This window comes from Canis lupus, chromosome 37 (genome assembly GCF_003254725.2).
Source record: "Canis lupus dingo isolate Sandy chromosome 37, ASM325472v2, whole genome shotgun sequence".
NCBI classification, from domain to species: Eukaryota; Metazoa; Chordata; class Mammalia; order Carnivora; family Canidae; genus Canis; species Canis lupus.
This window is the reverse complement of record NC_064279.1, coordinates 7,568,973-7,586,791: the sequence shown is the minus strand read 5'-3', so window position 1 is coordinate 7,586,791 and position 17,819 is coordinate 7,568,973. Positions and strand designations below refer to the sequence as shown.

General features: G+C 42.2%; 1 protein-coding gene and 1 long non-coding RNA gene across 2 annotated transcripts in view; both read right to left on the bottom strand.

Moving 5' to 3' along the window:
- The window catches only part of LOC112656632 (uncharacterized), a 34,831-nt gene extending 29,580 nt beyond the window's left edge, over positions 1–5,251 (bottom strand). The window contains exons 1-3 of the long non-coding RNA XR_003134529.3: positions 3,683–5,251; positions 2,703–2,792; positions 141–309 (exon numbers count right to left, since the gene is read on the bottom strand). This is a non-coding gene — a long non-coding RNA (uncharacterized LOC112656632). The remainder of the gene's footprint in view (positions 1–140; positions 310–2,702; positions 2,793–3,682) is intronic.
- The window catches only part of PLCL1 (phospholipase C like 1 (inactive)), a 327,967-nt gene extending 322,441 nt beyond the window's left edge, over positions 1–5,526 (bottom strand). The window contains exon 1 of the mRNA XM_025442016.3: positions 5,284–5,526. Coding sequence (XP_025297801.1) covers positions 5,284–5,526 — 243 coding nt within the window. The remainder of the gene's footprint in view (positions 1–5,283) is intronic.
- Between the last annotated feature and the right edge of the window lie 12,293 nt (positions 5,527–17,819).

The following is a 17,819-nucleotide window of genomic DNA, read 5'->3' as shown; positions in this document are numbered from 1 at the left end:
AAGGCAACCACTTCTAAAGTGAAATGTGTCCATGTTTCTATGGCAATTTCAGAGAAAGTAAACACTGTGACTGAAGTTGCTGGGATAATAAACCAGATCAAACTAAGAAGTTCAACGCTATTTATATAGCTGAATCATACCTTAGGAACACCCCCAACTGAAGGCACCAGGGCATATTCATTGTAAAGGCTGGCCAGCTCCACTGTGCAATCAGGATGTTTTTCCAAAATTTATCCATAATTTGGTTATTTGAGAACTTTTAACACACATTTCCATAATTTGGCTACTTGGAGCTTTTAACACATATTTCTACAGGCAAAAAAAAAAAAAAAAAGAAAAAAAAAAGTCTATCAATGTTGATTAATTCCCAAGCCAATTTACAGAAGCCTATTTAACTTAAAGTGTGTCTAAAATTTTTATTTTTCAATCATACTTAGTTACCCTTCACAACTGTCATACAAAATACTTTCAGAGCTCCAACTCCCCATTTCATCACTCTCCTAGAATACTACAGATTCCTATGCCCCAGGTATTTTTTCCCTTTCTCTATCAGTCTAAAAGAGAATACACTCCCTCACAAACCTGACTATATATAGGGGCATGGGAGAAGTGGTCTGGCGTAAAACAACAGATGTGGCCTCCATTTATTGATGACAAATAGGACATCTGCCAAATTGCTCTGCCTTTTAAAATACAGTGCTGGCCTCACAAAATGACCAAAGACAGAAAGGTTTGCCATCCATTCCTGGAGCCATCTTTTTTGAGGTGTTCTGGGTTGGGAAGTATGGTAGCAAAGAAAGGATAATTTCTCCCCCAAGCCATAGGGCCCAAGAATCAGACTCTTCCATCACTCTCTTAAATGTTCATACTGTATTCATAGATTGTGAATTGAAAGTATTCACGGATTGTGGACTTCCTTCCTCTGAGAGCATAAGAGCACAAGTTCTGGCGTTAAGCAACGTGGGTATGAATCCTATAGAGGGTTTACTGTGAGGATTAAGTGACATAATGTATAAAAACTCCTAGTTTAGCGCCTGACTCATAGTAAATGGTACTTGATAAATATGAATACAATTCATCTTGCCTGCTGAAGACAATCATAATGTTGACATGTGTCAACAGGTACTCAAGACATATCTTCGAAGTTTTGGCTCAGAAACACACTCCACCAGCCCCATAACAAACATGACAAAGTGTTGTTTTGAGAATTGCCCATGACATAAAATAATGACAGAAAAAAACACCCCAAAACGATTACTTTAGCTGCTTCAGTGCAGGTATTGGCACCTCGTTCCCAGCTCCCATCTTTATCCCACACACTTATGTCCATGAGACCCAAATGATGATTTCTTCTAGAGAATTCATACTTAAGTAGAATTGAAAGCAAAAAGTAGAACCCTTCAATATGTTGCATATAATGGAGGAAAAATCAACTGCTATTCTGAAAACATGTTTGTACCCCAGTTCCCATTATCTAGTATATGGAATGAGCTACACTGCTTCCAATTTCCAAAACATTACAGAGTTAAAAAGCCATAAACTACAATCTAAAGTGTTAAATATTTTAAACCTATAAGGTTGACACCAAATATTAGGTAGAAAAATGGTCTAATCTCTTAAACAGAAATATATTCATATGCAGAATAGTACATAATTGTTAGATGTTATCAGTCTTGCATGTAAGTAACTTGTCATTTTAAACCACAAGTCATCAAGAAGCAATTAAGATGCAGTCTATTGCAATATTGTGGTATACAACAATGCACTTACCAAAAATATGCAGCATTTATCAGTGTCAACGCTATCAAAAATAATCACATGGAAAAACACAGGGAAAAAAAATGATGGATTAAAGAAATCCTAGTTTATTTTTTTTGAAGATTTATTTATTTATTTATGATAGACATAGAGAGAGAGACAGAGGCAGAGACACAGGAGGGAGAAGCAGGCTCCACGCTGAGAGCCCGATGTGGGACTCGATCCCGGGACTCCAGCATCGCGCCCTGGGCCAAAGGCAGGCGCCAAACCGCTAAGCCACCCAGGGATCCCCAGAAAAGCTAGTTTAAGTCTCCTATTAAATTTTTTAAAACCTAGGACCTGGCATATAAGGGAAGAAACACAACTATAGTAGAAAGAAGACCTTACAAAGATGTGTAAAGATAAACATTGTTATTGTTTTCATTAGCTCAGAAGAAAATTGTTTTCTCAACTAAAATCATGTTTTCACAAATTAGAGGGCAAATTTACTGAAAACATCCTTTTTATTAATATATAAGACATTTCTTTTATTAATATACAAGATATGTTTCCTGGCATGATAGAGGAATGGACTATTCTGATTTGTCTAATATTCAAGTTAATAGAGAATTAGCAGTAAAATAATTAGAATAGAAGTAATACCTTAAATTGAGCTGAAAATAATATTTGATGATTTCACAATCTTTCAGTGGCTCACAGTTATGATCATGAATATGAATTATCACTATACTAAGGCTATTTGGAACAGCATTTAATAGTTTGATTAACATAAAATGTACTAAAGCCTTTCTTTTCTGTGTATGTTTTAATGCAAATAAAAAGAATCTTTGGCCAAACTCGGAAGAAGGCATTTTTCTTTCAATATAGAACAGGTGCTACATATTTCTTATATGATCTACACCTTTTTAGAGACTCTCCTTTTTATTTTGCTAGAGTAGACTAACCATGGGGCAGCAGATTGAAGATGTCCACAGAAAGGTCCTTGATGTCAGAGGTGGTGTGGAACAGAACCCCATCTCCTGCTTCTTTCCTCACTGGAAGGGAATGAAGGCCTCTAAAAACAGACCCTAAGGACCCATGCCCATCAATGACCTTCCAGGTTATTCCTAAAGATTAGCTGACATATCACAATGATTTGAACAACCCACTAGGAATCAAAAAACATTTGGAACAAATTTGAAAATATGAGGCCTGTAAACTTAAGTTAAAATTTTATTATATAAATCAAGAACAAAAATAAATAAATAAATAAATCAAGAACATCAATAGCTCACCATAGATATATATACAGATATATATGCTTTCATATGCATGGAATATTTCTGGAGGGATACTTAAGAAAGTGTTAACAGCTATGGGGGTGGACTATGTAAGTGGGAGTGTGGAGTAGCTGGGAGTCTTCCTTTCATGCTCCCTTGCGACAGTTTTTTTATCATTTGCTTATATTACTTTTTCAATAAAATCTAATTTAAAATAATAACAATTTGGTCATTTTCTAGTACCTTTCATTATAAAGGCCATTTATTACATGCTTATTTTACTATCAGATGGGGAGAGATCAAGCTGATAATCTGTTGCCTCCTTTTTTGCCACAAAAATAAACTTTAAAACAATAGAGGCACAATTACTCAGCAAGGGCCCTTTCGAGAATATAAACCAGCACATAATGCAATTTAAAAATTGCAAATTTAGGACAGCCCCCCGTGGCTCAGCCGGTTAGCGCTGCCCTGGAGACCTGGGATCAAATCCTGCATCGGGCTCCCTGCATGGAGCCTGCTTCACCCTCTGCCTGTGTCTCTGCCTCTGTGTGTGTGTGTGTGTGTGTGTGTGTGTTTCTCATGAATGAAAAAATAATAAAATCTTTAAAAAATAATAAATAAATAAAAATTGCAAATTTAGTTGCAAGAATTTGTATATTCCTTACACTCTGTTACTTTTATTTTTTACAACAGTATAGAGCCCACTGCTTTTTATGATGGTATATTTTAAATTATCTTGCTGTGTTTGTTTTCACGCACACAGGACCTCAGGTAGTATCAATATCTTAGAGTCCAAAATATAATTGTTTCTTAATTGTGCTGTTTTTTTAAGTTTCAAAATAATATGCTTTCTGACCTGTGGGTTAAAAGAAGAAAAAGTGATCATTTCCTTTTTATCCAAATTCACACCCAGAATAGCACACTCCTTTTCACATCATCTAAAGGCACAAAATAACAAAAACTACTACAAGTCATTTGCAACTACCACCCACTCTTCTTTTTATATAGAAATCTTCCTGTTGGTTTTAAACTTCCATGTGTCAGTGTTGGGGAAAAGCCTAGACAGTACTTGGAGCTGGGTGGATGTACTGTGGGCACAGTCTTCCCACACTGCCAAGGGGAGTTTGAGCTTGAGAAAGAGACATGCATTATGAGGCTTGTTACACAGCTTCACCTTGAGCAAGGGTCTTGAATGTAAGGCACACCAAGTAAATTGAAAGTAGTAAGTAGTTTCAAGCCCATCTTTCAGTATCATCTTTGGCTGTCTAGATACACACACGCATACATACACACACACCCATATATACAGTTTCATGCTGACTACCCAAGTCAACTTTAATCTCATATGCACATGATTACTCACATTCGTTTATGTTAAGAGGCCCTTTTCCAACGCCTGTGGGCGAGTTCTGACTTCCAGGATACCTTACCACATGTCATGCACCCCAAAGATGAGATCTCAAACAGGAAGCAAGCCCCAAGTGGAAGGAAGGCAGAAAGAGATAAGGGAAAGAAAAGGCTTACAAGTTTCTCGCCAAGCAGACGAGGAGAAATCTTGTCCGGTGGTTGAGGGGTGGGGAAGCATTCTCCCCGCATGCATGGCAACCACAAAGACCTGGGATGCTGCTTGGGGCACCGACTGCTTTCCGCCGGCGCCTTCTGCGCTGCAGAAACTATCCTCCACCGTCGCTCTTCACCGGGCCGGAGGGTCCCCTGAAAACTGTCTGCCGGGAAAGTTCACACTTCTCCGGATTTCGGGACCTTCTGCGTCTAGAGGGTTATTCTGGCTTGGGGAGGGGGCTGTTCGGGTGGGTCGGTCTGCGGGTAAACCGTGCATTTCCTTGACTGCGCTGGGGGGAGGGGCCCGGCGGTGGGGGGCAGCTACCCTTCCTCTGGGGAGCGGGGCACAATCACCCCGTGGTCAGCATTTACACTGAATCCTTCCTTCCTCCTTCCGCCAACGGCTTAGTGAAGCTTTCAGAGAAAATGAGGGAAAGCATCCATCAAAACGCGAAGACGCAGAGCGGAACTTTTCCTCTGCTGTCAGGGGCGGGGGAGAAAAAGTGACTTCTGCTTCTCCCGGCCCAGAGCTGGGTCTGGGAACCTCCGGGCGGGGAAGGAAGGAAGGTTTGGCGAGAGCGGGGGGCGGGGGGGGGGGGGGACACTGCGGAGCCGGCGATGGATGCCCCCGGGCCCCGCGCATCCCGCGCCGGTCCCCGCGCCGTGGGCCCCCGCAGCCCGGCTCCCGCGGCTCGGCCTCACTCACCTTGATGATGCTGCTGCGCCGGGGGGTCGCGCGCGCCGCCTCCAGGAGGCCCGCCTCGCTGTCAGCCGCGGCCCCCGCAGCGCCGGGCAGGGCGACCCCGCTGCGGCGGTCCCTCCAGCGGCCCCCGGCGGCCGCAGCCACGCCTTCCCCGCAGGCGGCGTCCGGGCCCCCTCGGGGGTCGTCTTCGCCCCCGGCCGCGTCGGGCGGCGCGGGACCCTCCCTGCCCGCCGCGCCCTGGGCCATGGCCGGCGGCCGCGCTCTCCGGGGCGGGCGGCACACGCCCCGCCGCGGAGTCCAGCCCCGGGCGCCCCGCGCTCCTCGCCCGCAGGCGGCCCTGCCGGACTCCGCTCAGCGCCCCGCGGCGGCGGCGGCGGCGGCGGCGGCAACTTTGCGCAGAGGCGGCATCGCTCGGGGCCGGGAGGCCGGCGGTCCGCGGGGGCGCGGGGGCGCGGGGGCGCGGGGGCGCGGGGGCGCGGGGGCGCGGCGGCGGGAACCGGGAAGGAGACGCGAGCGCCGGCGGGCGGCAGCGGAAAGGAGAGGGAGGGGCGGGCGCGCGGGGCGAGCGCCCGCTCTGCGCCAGACAAAAGGCACCGGCGCCCGGCCCCGCGGCCTCGGAGGCCGGCCCCCCGCGCCCCGCGCCCCGCGCCCCGCGCCCCGCGCCCCGCCACCTGCCCGCGGACGGGAGCCGCGGCCCCAGGAAGTGCGGCGGCCTCCGCTCCGCTCTGTTGTGACGGGGGGGGGGGGGGGAGACTTGTTTTGACAGCCCGTGGGGATTGGCAGGCGTCTGAGCCTCTTAGGAGCCCGGCGCCGCCGAGGAGGGGTCGGCCCGACCAATCCCCACCGCCAAGGGGTGTGCCCGGGCGCGGGGCCGGGAAGGATGTGCTCCGCGGGCGGGAGCCGGCCCAGCGCGGCTCGTGGACCGAGCGGAGGGGCGAGCGCGCGCGGCGCTCCGTGCGCACTCGGGGAAGTCCGGCTGTTCGGGAGGAGCCCGAGGGGGCACCCAAATCCGGGGGCGGGGGCGGGAAACCGTGGGCCAGGCAAAGCAATTTGGAGGGACGGGGTGTCGAGCCCCAACTGTCAACGTGTCTGAGGCCACAGGGCGCAGCTTCGCACCATCGGGGGTTTGCAGGCTCTCGCGCCTACCCTTTGAGGTCAAGTCCATGTAGAGATAATCCAGGGCTTCCTGGGGCCATGGAGTCGAATCATTTCGAGTCGGGTTTCATAAAATGACCATCTTCGGTTCACTCTGCAGTGTGAATGAACGGAACAAGGAAAGGGAATCAGATAAAAGAGGCGAGGGTAACAGACAACTAAACCAACTTAAAATAAATCCCTCTGGAGAGTGACTCCTAGCAGAGCAAACATATGATGGAAGTTGGTTAAGTACAGGATGAGGCGGAGAAGTTAGTTTCTATCCTAAAACATCCCTATGTGATAATGGTTCAACCCCCTTTCTCTAGATAATCCTATGTAAACGTATTTTGCTCCATTCCAGCAAGTTACTAAACCAAGAAGAGGGAGATCTTTGGATAATGCAGTATCACAGCGTACTCAGGTAGATATTAAAAAAAAGGATGGCTCTGGGGTTCTCTAGGAGGACAGAGGATGATGACTGAGTTTAAAGGCTTTTTAATACCCGAATCTATATTAAACCTTACTTATAAGATTAAATTATATTTTAATTAGTAATAATTTGATAATTTGAGATGATACCTGCTCCTTTGGGCCAAGAACATCAGAAATCTTCAGCCTTTTAAACTCAGAATTTGTTTTAATTTCAGAGACGCAAAAAGATTTAGGGATCATCTAGGGCATCTAGGGCATCATTTACAAATGAGAGAAAGGCCTGGGAAGCTTTGGTTTCTTGTCTACTACTTAGTGCAGGAGCTCAAATTAGAACCCGCCACTAACTCCTCCTGTAATCTCAGCTACTTTATCTCTCTCCTCTGAGGTGGCAAGCATGGAAGAAAGGATAAGGCCCTTGGGGGGGTTTCGGCCTTGATGTTACCTGTAGGTAAAACTCAGAAAGCTCAAGTTTACCTTTTGTTATTGAATGCAGCCCTGTAATGAATGTACTGTAGATTAGCAACCTCTGGTTTTAGAACCAACACCACCCTCTAGTGAGATTCTAAGAACTGCATCTGTAATAATAAATGCTCTCTTCTCTCATAGGTAAAAGACAGGAAGGGAAACTCAAAGTTTCCTTTTCAAGTGATCTGCCTTTATGACTCGCAGAAGAAAGTAAAAGGGCCCCCAGACTTAAAACAACCATACATGTCCTTCATTTCCATTAGTTCAGGGAATCTTTACCTCTTGTACAGGAAATATCTTTACTTGCTATCCTCACAAATATAACCTATTGTAGGCTATCATTTTTTCTTTAATATTCAACTATTTCTATATTTTACTTTTGTCTTTATATGTTTACTTTCAGAGCTTCATTTTTCTTTGTTACCCTCATAAAAATTCCATCCTTGGGTTGTCCTCCAAGAAATGTAAATGGCAGTTATCTTACTCATTATCGTGTTCTAGAATATTGTTAATATCATCTACAAAGACATCCCATCTTACAGGTTTGTATATACAATTCTGATAATTTTTTAAAGTATTAAAATTAGTGTCACCTTACTAACATTTAAGGTAAGTGATCTTCAAAAAAGAAGAAGCAAAAAGAAGAGGAAGAAGCTGCCAAAAAAATATAGCATGTAAGTGCACAAAATTTTTTGTTTCAACTAGATGCTATCCAGTTGAACTTTTATCTCTTCTGTCCCTTGGCAGGCTTTTCTCTCCCCCTCGTGTGAAGGCAAACACACACACACACACACAGTCTTAGCTTCTCTCTCTCTCTCTCTCTCTCTCTCTCTCTCACACACACACACACACACACACACACACACCTCGTACTAAATCCTTTGTTGTGAGCATCTGTTCATAAAGGCTATTATATAATTCATTCTGCTTTGAGAAAATAGTTGGGTCCTAATCTAACAAGTCTTTCATACTATTGTCTTCTAGCATAAGCTCAGTAGGCTTTTCCTGATATTCATATTTGCAGTTAAAAAGAAAAAAGAGCCACCCATTGAATCTGCTCCTAACTGGGGACAGATTCTACTCTGGCCCCACGCCCAGGACATAAAGGTTTAACCAGATTTGGTTAAGTCAGCAGCCATAGGCACATTCCTACCCCTCCATTAATAATCCCCCCTTTCTAAATTAATATCACCCCAATTCTTGCCTCTCAACCTCTCACCAAATAAGGCAGCAATACTTGACTGACAAATTGGAAGCTGCAGTAGGAAGAAGGGGAAGGGACGTGAATAAGAGTAATGAATTACTAGTTCAAATGTCACTACCACAAATCTCAAGTTGCTCCTTCAACCATACCATGTTATTCATGTTATTGTTTTGCTTTCTCATAGGATTTTATCCCCATGAATAAACTATCCTCCCCATGGAATTGTTTAACTTATATATTCTATCATACTGACCTCCTATCTCTGCTTCACTAAAATGGAGAATGTAATCTCCATGTGCAAAAACCTGTTCATTGCTTTATCTCCAGCTTCCAGAGGCATGCCTGGCACAAAGTAGGTGCTCGATAAATACTTAGGAACAGAGTATTCACCTTTGTAATCCCCTGACTAAATTTTTTTTAAACTGATTTTTTTTTTATGATAGTCACACAGAGAGAGATGAGAGAGAGGCAGAGACACAGGAGGAGGGAGAAGCAGGCTCCATGCACCGGGAGTCCGACGTGGGACTCAATCCCGGGTCTCCAGGATCGCGCCCTGGGCCAAAGGCAGGCGCTAAACCGCTGCGCCACCCAGGGATCCCCTAAAACTGATTTTTTTTTAAGTGACTCTGTCACTGCCTACACTATAGGACTTCTCATCTTCTGGGATTCTAGAATTCTTTCCTAGGGCAGAAATCAGAGCAGACCCAAAGCAAGCAACTGCAAAAGTAGAAGGACGCCTATATATTGGAGTAACTTGAAATTGAGAATTACACTGAAAGACAACTGATGGGAACCTAACCAGGTCCAGCAAACCTGAAAATACCTAGCCCAGAATCAATGGCCAGATATGTCAATGTAGTTCTTCCAGCCCATGGAAGTCACCCTAGAACCCTGGGCCTAAGAAGAATCTGTGAAAATATTAAGACTTTCCATTCACTACCAGAAAATCAGAGTTAGGGTAGAGAACTGATAACTGCTTTCTATATACCAGATAATCCTCTATGAAGTATTCTGTTCTCCACTTTACAGATAAGGAAACTAAGGACCAAAAGGGTCAATTAGCTTGCTTAGAGTTAGAGTCAAAAGGAAGTGATGGCACCAGGACTGAATATCCCAGTCAGTGACTTCAAAGTTTGTGCTCTTCCTGCCACATGAGGCTCTCCTATGGTGGAAGTCCAATGAAGTCCTGGAGACTTCACCTATTCTGAAGAGCCACTCCTGCAGATCTAGGACCACATTCTGCATAAACACCTCTCCTTTTAACATCCGCATTACCTCTATGTCATCTTGATGGAGTGTAGAGCTGATGGATTTATCCCTGTGTTCACATATGTGTAAGAAAGAATATTTTGATGTTAAAAGCCTGTTCTCCTGATAAGTTCAAAGATGCATTGAACATGAGTATGGCAGTTTTCAACTGAGTCATATATATCCTTACATTCAGTCATAACACTCTCAATACACATTGTAATCATTTCAATTGCTAGTTCAGGAAAACAATTTGTAGGATAATTTGTGGTATAAATATTAGAGTAGAATAAATATGTAAGAATTCAGGAGGGGTCCCTGTGTGGCTTAGTGGTTTAGCACCTGCCTTTGGCCCAGGGTGTGATCCTGGAGTCCCGAGATCGAGTCCCACATCGGGCTCCCTGCATGGAGCCTGCTTCTCCCTCTGCCTGTGTTTCTGCCTCTCTCTCTCTCTCTCTCTCTCTCTCTCTCTCTGTGTGTGTGTGTGTGTCTTTCATGAATGAATAAATAAAACCTTTAAAAAAATGACTTCAATAAAAAATAAGCAAAATTAAATATGCCCTCTTAAAATTCAAGTTTTTTTTCTTCAAAGGTATTCTTTTGTCCCTTATGTTAGCAATTAAGTAGGAAGTTTCAGTAAAACACAAAAGTCAACTAATTTTATTTAAAAGTACAAGTAATCCATACCATGATAGTGGTCCTATAAAATGAGAAGTTACAAATTGTTTAGAACAGATCTAGAACTCCAGGTCAAAAAAATCTTCAAAGTACTGAAAGAGAATACATTTAAGAAATCTTTAATTACAGCCAATGTTCTTCAGTGTCTGAAGACTTCTGCTTCTTTCCCATGTTGTAAATCCTCTACTACCTGCAGGAGAGCAGGATACCTGGGTGTCTGTCCATTAACACTATCCCCTTGGGACTCTAAGTCTAAGATACAGGATTGGGAGTCCCAGGCTAATCATTCAAGAACAGTCTGTATGTGCAAGGCAAATGTCTTTTTTAAATAGGCAGGTTTTTTCTAAGATTTTGTTTTTATTAATTTAAGAGAGAGCAAGAGATATCACAGAGGGAGAAGAAGCAGCAGACTCCCTGCTAAGCAGAGAGCCTGATGCGGGGCCTGATCCCAGGACCTGAGATCATGACCTGGGCTAAAGGCAGACACTCAACCAACTGAGCCACCCAGGTACCCCTAAAATAAGCAGTGTTAAAAATAATAATAATAATAAAATAAAACAGGCAGTCAGTGTTGATTTATTTTCTATGTATTAAGGGACTTTGACATAGATTGGGAAGATGGAGTTCATGGCATCATTATGGTCCACACTAATGCAGAAAACCACAGAGGCATTTATGAAACCTACCACTGGAATGGCACCAGTGAGACCCACATGAAAACTTGTTTCTCTTCTTTCTCTATTTTATTTGGCAACTTGGATCTCTTCCAGGTATGAAGTTATAGTAGCAACCTCATCAAATGAAACATATTCCCAATGCCTGACATTTACAATGCAGAAGTAAATATAATCTAATTCATCTGCATGTGGTAGGAATTTTCCTCCAATTTATACCAAGACATAGGCTTATTAATGCTTTTTTAACCTCTTAGGACCCATGGAAGAAAATGAGTCATATTTCTTTCCCTACTGCATTCCCTTTGGTTGTGATGTATCTGCCTTATATCTAGTTTGTTAACCTTACTGATAGGCTTGTGTTGCATTCTACCTCAAATCTTTTGGGAGGAAGAAGCAGAGTGTAATATTTAAATAAACACAATATTGTAATGCATAATCTAAATTAAAGTACAACATGAGAATAAAGTATGGTCTCTTCTGCAAGGTGTTTTTAGTTCCCAGTAAGTTTTCAGGGACATAGCTCCTTCATTAAGCACAATGCAAGTTTGTCAGCTTTACAAAATGAAAAGCCATAAAAGTGAATCCTTTAAAAAAAATCCATTTGAGGCCAAATGTCTTGTGAAAACTGGATCTCTAGCATTTCCTTGGTCATTAACCCCTGTGAGAATCCCCCCATTCCCACCCTCACTGACTCATATAGGTCACCATGGATATGACTGCTTCTTCCCTTACCCATAGTAGAGGAACAACAGCTGCTGAACTGTACTTGGGATGTTTGCCATTCTCTGCTCTATATAAAATGTACTGGTGAAACTGTTCAGATGATGTCACAATTGTTTTTGAAAGATTAGAGAGGAGAAAGGCATGTTTCAGGAATCACCTAAAATATTAAGCAGCAGCAAAGAACTGAAATTTAACTGAAACTGTGAAGTAGGAAAATAAGCAACAAATATTATACAATACTACATTTAGTGTAATGAGAGGTTACAGAGCTTTCTTTAAATTTTTTTCCTAACCAAATGAAATTTTAGTAACTAAACTGATAACTGCATATAGAGTTTATTTGGAAGATATATATGAGCTATACTTAAACTCTAGGGAAAAAAACTATGAGCTATACTTAAACTCTAGGGAAAAAAACTAAACATCATTATTTTTGAACTACCTAAAGGAAAGGCTGTTTTTCTGATTTTTGATAGATGTTATATTTCTCATAAACATACAGCTATAATTTTAAACATCAGAAAAATAAAATATGTGAATATAATAGAATCTTATCTTTTCCATATAATTTTTCCTATCTTCAAAATATGGATTAAACAGGTTTTTGTTGGGATGCCTGGGTGGCTCAGCGGTTGGGCGTCTGCCTTTGGCCCAGGGGGTGATCCTGGAGACCTAGGATTGAGTCCCACATCAGGATCCTTGCATGGAGCCTGCTTCTCCCTCTGCCTGTGTTCCTCCCTTCTCTCTCTCTTTCTCGCTCATAAATAAATAAATAAATAAATAATAAATAAATAAATAAATAAATCTTTAAAAATAAAGAGGTTTTTGTTGTTCACTGAAAATGTAAAGAATGATGTGTGATCTGTAATTGAAACTAAAATCAAAAGGAGTACTTCTTATCTGTACACTCAGTAGATGAGAAAAAATAGCATTAGAAAAAGTATTTTCTCTTACTTCTCATCTTAAAATTTCTTTCTTTTCTTTTCTTTCTTTCTTGCATCATTTCTACACCAAAGGTAGAGCTTGAATTTACAACCCTGAAATCAAGAGTGGCATGCTCTTCCAACTGAGCCAACCAAGCACTCTTCTTACTTCTCATCTTTTTTTTAAAGATTTATTTGAGAGAGAGAGAGAGCATGGGGTGGGGGGGGCAGGCAGAGATAGAGGGAGAAGCAGACTCCCTGCTGAGCAAGGAGCCCCATTTGGGACGTGATCCCAGGACCCTAGGATCATGACCTGAGCTGAAGGCAGACACTTAACTGAGCCACCCAGGTGACTCCCTCCCTTTTAAAGATTTATCCATTTTAGAAAGAGAGAGGGTGAGCATGTGGGCAAGTCGGGGAAGGGGCAGAGGGAAAGGGAGAATCCTCCAGCAGATTCCCCACTGAGAGCAGAGCCCAACTCAGGGCTCAATCCCAGGATGCTGAGACCATGACCTCAGCCAAAATGAAGAGCCACTCAACTGACTGAGCCACCCAGGCACTCCTCTTATTTATTAATTCTCCTTACTCACCAGTCATTAATGATATCCATTAGGTATGACTCACATGGAAATATTTCATTAACACTCTTTGTTTTAAAGACAACCTTCATACTCAAAGGGATGCTTACTAATCCTCCCTGCGGAAGGGTTTATGCCTCAATCGGTTGACAGCAGCGTCAGTCATGTGATTTGCTTTATCCAATGAAAGATGAACAGAAGCTTCAAGAGCCAGTGTATGCTTAGCCATGATCTCATTTTCCTCTGCCACAGGATTAATTGGTCATCAGATAGAAGCTAGATCCTAAGTGAAAATGGCATAGGCAGAGCTCAAGTCAATCTACAATGGATGTGTAACATGAGCAAAAAAGCAACCTCTGTGGTAAACCCCTCAGATTGGGGATCATCTGTTACTATAGTATAACCGAGCCTCTCCTAACAGATACAGATACATAAGTTTACTGAAAGCTCTATGCTTTCTACAAGCATGTTGTTGGTCCATATGGCCAGATACTACTTGATTTATATAGCAAATAAACATTCCTGGCATCTACTAAACTAGTAAAAGCTAAAAATGTTTTTGGATATTCAAAAACTATGTATAGTTATTTCTATTTCTGTGATATATGTTTCTCATTTATTTCTTTCCTATAAGCTTATGTAAGGCTCTGATTCTGCCTTTCTTGCTAGGTTTAGAAATGACACCATAAATGTGATCAATGCATGCTTCTTTTGGTATAATTTTTTCTTTTACTTGTCTTGAACACTTCTTTCCTCCTCCACCCACATTAACCCTCCCACTCCTTTCAAGGTAACTCAAATTAACAACCTAAGTTGCCAGGTTAAAGCAGTTCTTCAGCTTCAGTGTACAATCATGTGTGTGTTCATGCACATGTGTAGAGAAAGTGTGTGTGTCTTTGTTTGATTTACTAAAAAAGAAGAGGTGGGGAGACATATTTTACACCTGCTGTTTTTGTCAAGTCTGTATCTGAACTCCTCCTGCCCAATCCTGCTTCTCCCTTTTCCCTCCATTAGTGTTACTTCCAATAAATCTTTCACCTCTAATTCCACATGCTTCTCAAGAGAACCCAACCAGTACATTATAGATGTTATCCTTATTATATCATCAGCCTTAATATTTTTTCCAAACTATTGTTTATGGACATTATGGTATCTATTCTACTTTCCAAGGGGCGCCTAGGTAGCTCAGTTGGTTGGGCGTCTGCCTTTGGCTCAGGTGGCGATCCCAGAATCTTGGGATGGAGCCCATATCAGCCTGCTGCTCCCTGTCTCTTTGCCTGCCACTCTGCTGCTTGTGTACTCACGCTCTCTCTCTCCCTCTCTCTGTCAGATAAATAGATAAAATCCTTAAAAAAAAAAAAAAAAAAAAAGAAAAGGAATACTTTCCGACCTCTAGGTTTTACATGTAATCTCCTACCTTTTCTTGCAAGACTTTTTTTTAACATTAAAGTATTTGGCCTTTCTATACTTTATTTTTGAATTTAGTTTATATGTGTATACATTTATATAAATTTTTTAAAAAATAAGATGGTGGGCCGCTTTTATTTTCTTCATTAATCTTTTCTTACCGAACTGAATTATCCCTCTTGTCATATGTTAAATTCTCACATGTATTTCAGTCTACTTCTGGGTTATCTCTTCTGATCTGATACCATATTATGTTCTAATATTCATACTCCCTTCACATCATAGCTAGAAGGATTTACCTAAAATACAAGTCTGACTCCCCACTATGAAGCTTTATTGGCTTCCCAGTACCAGCTGAATAGGGTCTAGGCTTTTTGGCACATGTGGCCATGGCTCTTGTTTACATCCCTGGCTTCCTTTCTGGCTATTCCACTTCTCTTCCTACTCCAGATGTTTAAATAATAACTTTGAATTTTGGTTGCTTCTCAAATTTTTCAGTGCTTCAAGGAGATCCAACCTTAAACAGACCACCCCCAGAATTTCTTTCTCTGTTCTTTTCAAATGTAAATAAGTCTTTAGGGCTAAGTAGGTCTCTTTGCCAGTCTCACAACTTAGGAATGTCTCTTCAAAAACTAGCTTTTTCCTTATCAAACCCAACACCCAAAAAATCAAATAATCCAGTTAAGAAATGGGCAGAAGATATCAACAGACATTTTTCTAAATAAGACATCCAGATGGCTCAACATCAGTCATCATCAGGGAAATACAAATCAAAACCACAATGACATACCACCTCACACCTGTCAAAATGGCTAAAATTAACAAGGAGACAAGAGGTGTTCACAAGGATATGGTGAAAGGGAAATGCTCTTACACTGTTGGTGGGAATGCAAACCAGTGAAGCCACTCGGGAAAACAGTATGGAGGTTCCTCAAAAAGTTAAAAATAGAACTTAGCTACAATCCAGCAATTGTACTACTAGGTATTTACCCAAAGGATACAAATATACAGATTTGAAGGGGTACATGCACTCTGATGTTTATAGCAACATTATCAACAACAGCCAAACCAGGAACAGCTAGGTGGTTCAGTAGGCTAAGTGCCTAAGAATTGATTTCAGCTCAGGGTTGTGAGATCATGACCTAGGTTAGGCTCCATGCTGTGCTTGGAGTTGGCTTGAGATTCTCCCCCTCCCTGTAGCCCACTCCTTGCTCCTATGTTCTCATGTGCTTGTGCACACACTCTCTCTCTCAAATAAATTTAAAAAAAATTTTTTTAAGTCTAACTCTTGATCTCAGCTCAGGTCTCAATCTCAAGGTCATGAGTTCAAGCTCCATATTGGGCTCCACACTGGGTATGGAACCTACTTTAAAAACAAACAGGGACGCCTGGGTGGCTCAGTGGTTGAGCATCTGCCTTGGGCTCAGGGCGTGACCCCAGGGTCCCAGGATCGAGTCCCATGTCGGGCTCCCCGCAGGGAGCCTTCATCTTCCTCTGCCTGTGTCTCTCCCTCTCTCTCTCTCTCTGTCTCTCATGAATAAATAAAATCTTTAAAATAAATAAATAAAAACAAACAAAACAATAGACAAACTATGGAAAGAGCCCAAGTGCCCAATATTACTTGGAATGGAATGGAATATTACTTGACCATCATAAAGAATGAAACTGGGGTGCCTGAGTGGCTCAGCCAGTTAAGCTTCTGTCTCCCACTCAGGTCATGATCCCAGGGTCCTGGGATGGAGCCTCAAGTTGGGTTCGCTGCTTAGTGGGGAGTCTGCTTCTCCCTCTCTCTCTGTCCCTCCCCCCTGCTCTGCTCTCTCTGTCAAATAAATAAAACCTTAAAAAAATGAATGAAATCTTGCCATTTGCAACCACATGGATGGAGCTAGACTGTATTATGCTAAGCAAAATAAGTCAGTCAGAGAAAGACAAATACCGTATGATTTCACTCCTATGTGGAATTTAGGAAACAAAACAGATGAACATATGGGAAGGGAAAAAAAGAGAGGGGGGGGGGAAGCAAACCATAAGAGACTCTTAATGATAGTGAACAAATAGGATTGATGGAGGGAGGTGGGCAGGGGATGGGCTAAATGGGTGATGGGTGTTAAGGAGGGCACTTGTTATGATGAGCACTTGGTGTTATATGTAAGTGATGAACCACTAAATTCTACTCCTGAATATTATACTATATGTTAACTAACAATTTAAATAAAATTTTGGGGAAAAAATCATTTTTTGAAATGAAAGCGTCAAGGGAGATAGTTCCCCTATTTCCTGGTTTCAGTAAGAAGAGCCTAACTTTGATGTTTGCCTTACTCCAGTTTGAAAAACGACCTCCTTTTATAAAGATATGAGATTTATTTTTCCTCTCTATAAAGCCAATAAGATGGTGACTCCACAATCACCAGGTGAGATTAGAATGAACTAATCTATGTGTGATGTAACAGGTTGTGTCTACTTGGCAATATAAGTGGGTGAGACTCCTTTCTTTGTTTTGTCTTTGCAATATTTTAGTGGAATGCCTGTGACGTGCACCACAGAGTCCATGCTTATTCAATGATGAAACTGGTTTCTGTCTTTATTACCCTCATGGAGAGGTTTCCTGAGTTGGGAAAAGATTTTGCATTTTAATTATATTTCCTCCATAATGACCAATATGCATATTTTCTTGAGCATAGCACCAAAAGAGGGCAAACTCATAGAAATTTGTTTTCTGGGCAGCCCAGGTGGCTCAGTGGTTCAGCACCGCCTTCAGCCCAGGGCCTGATCCTGGAGACCTGGGATCAACTCCCCCATCGGGCTCCCTGCATGGAGCCTGCTTCTCCCTCTGCCTATGTCTCTGCCTCTCTGTGTGTGTGTGTGTGTGTCTCATGAATAAATAAATAAAATCTTTAAAAAAGAAAAAAAGAAAGTTGTTCTCTAGCCTGCAATCATTAAACACAACATGCAACCTAAACTTTTAGTGTCACAATCTTAGTTACCAGATCTGTGCTCCTGAGATCACCCTTCCTGCAATCTGAGATGCCTTCTTTAAGAAAAAAAAACAAGTTTGAATTTTTCCTGG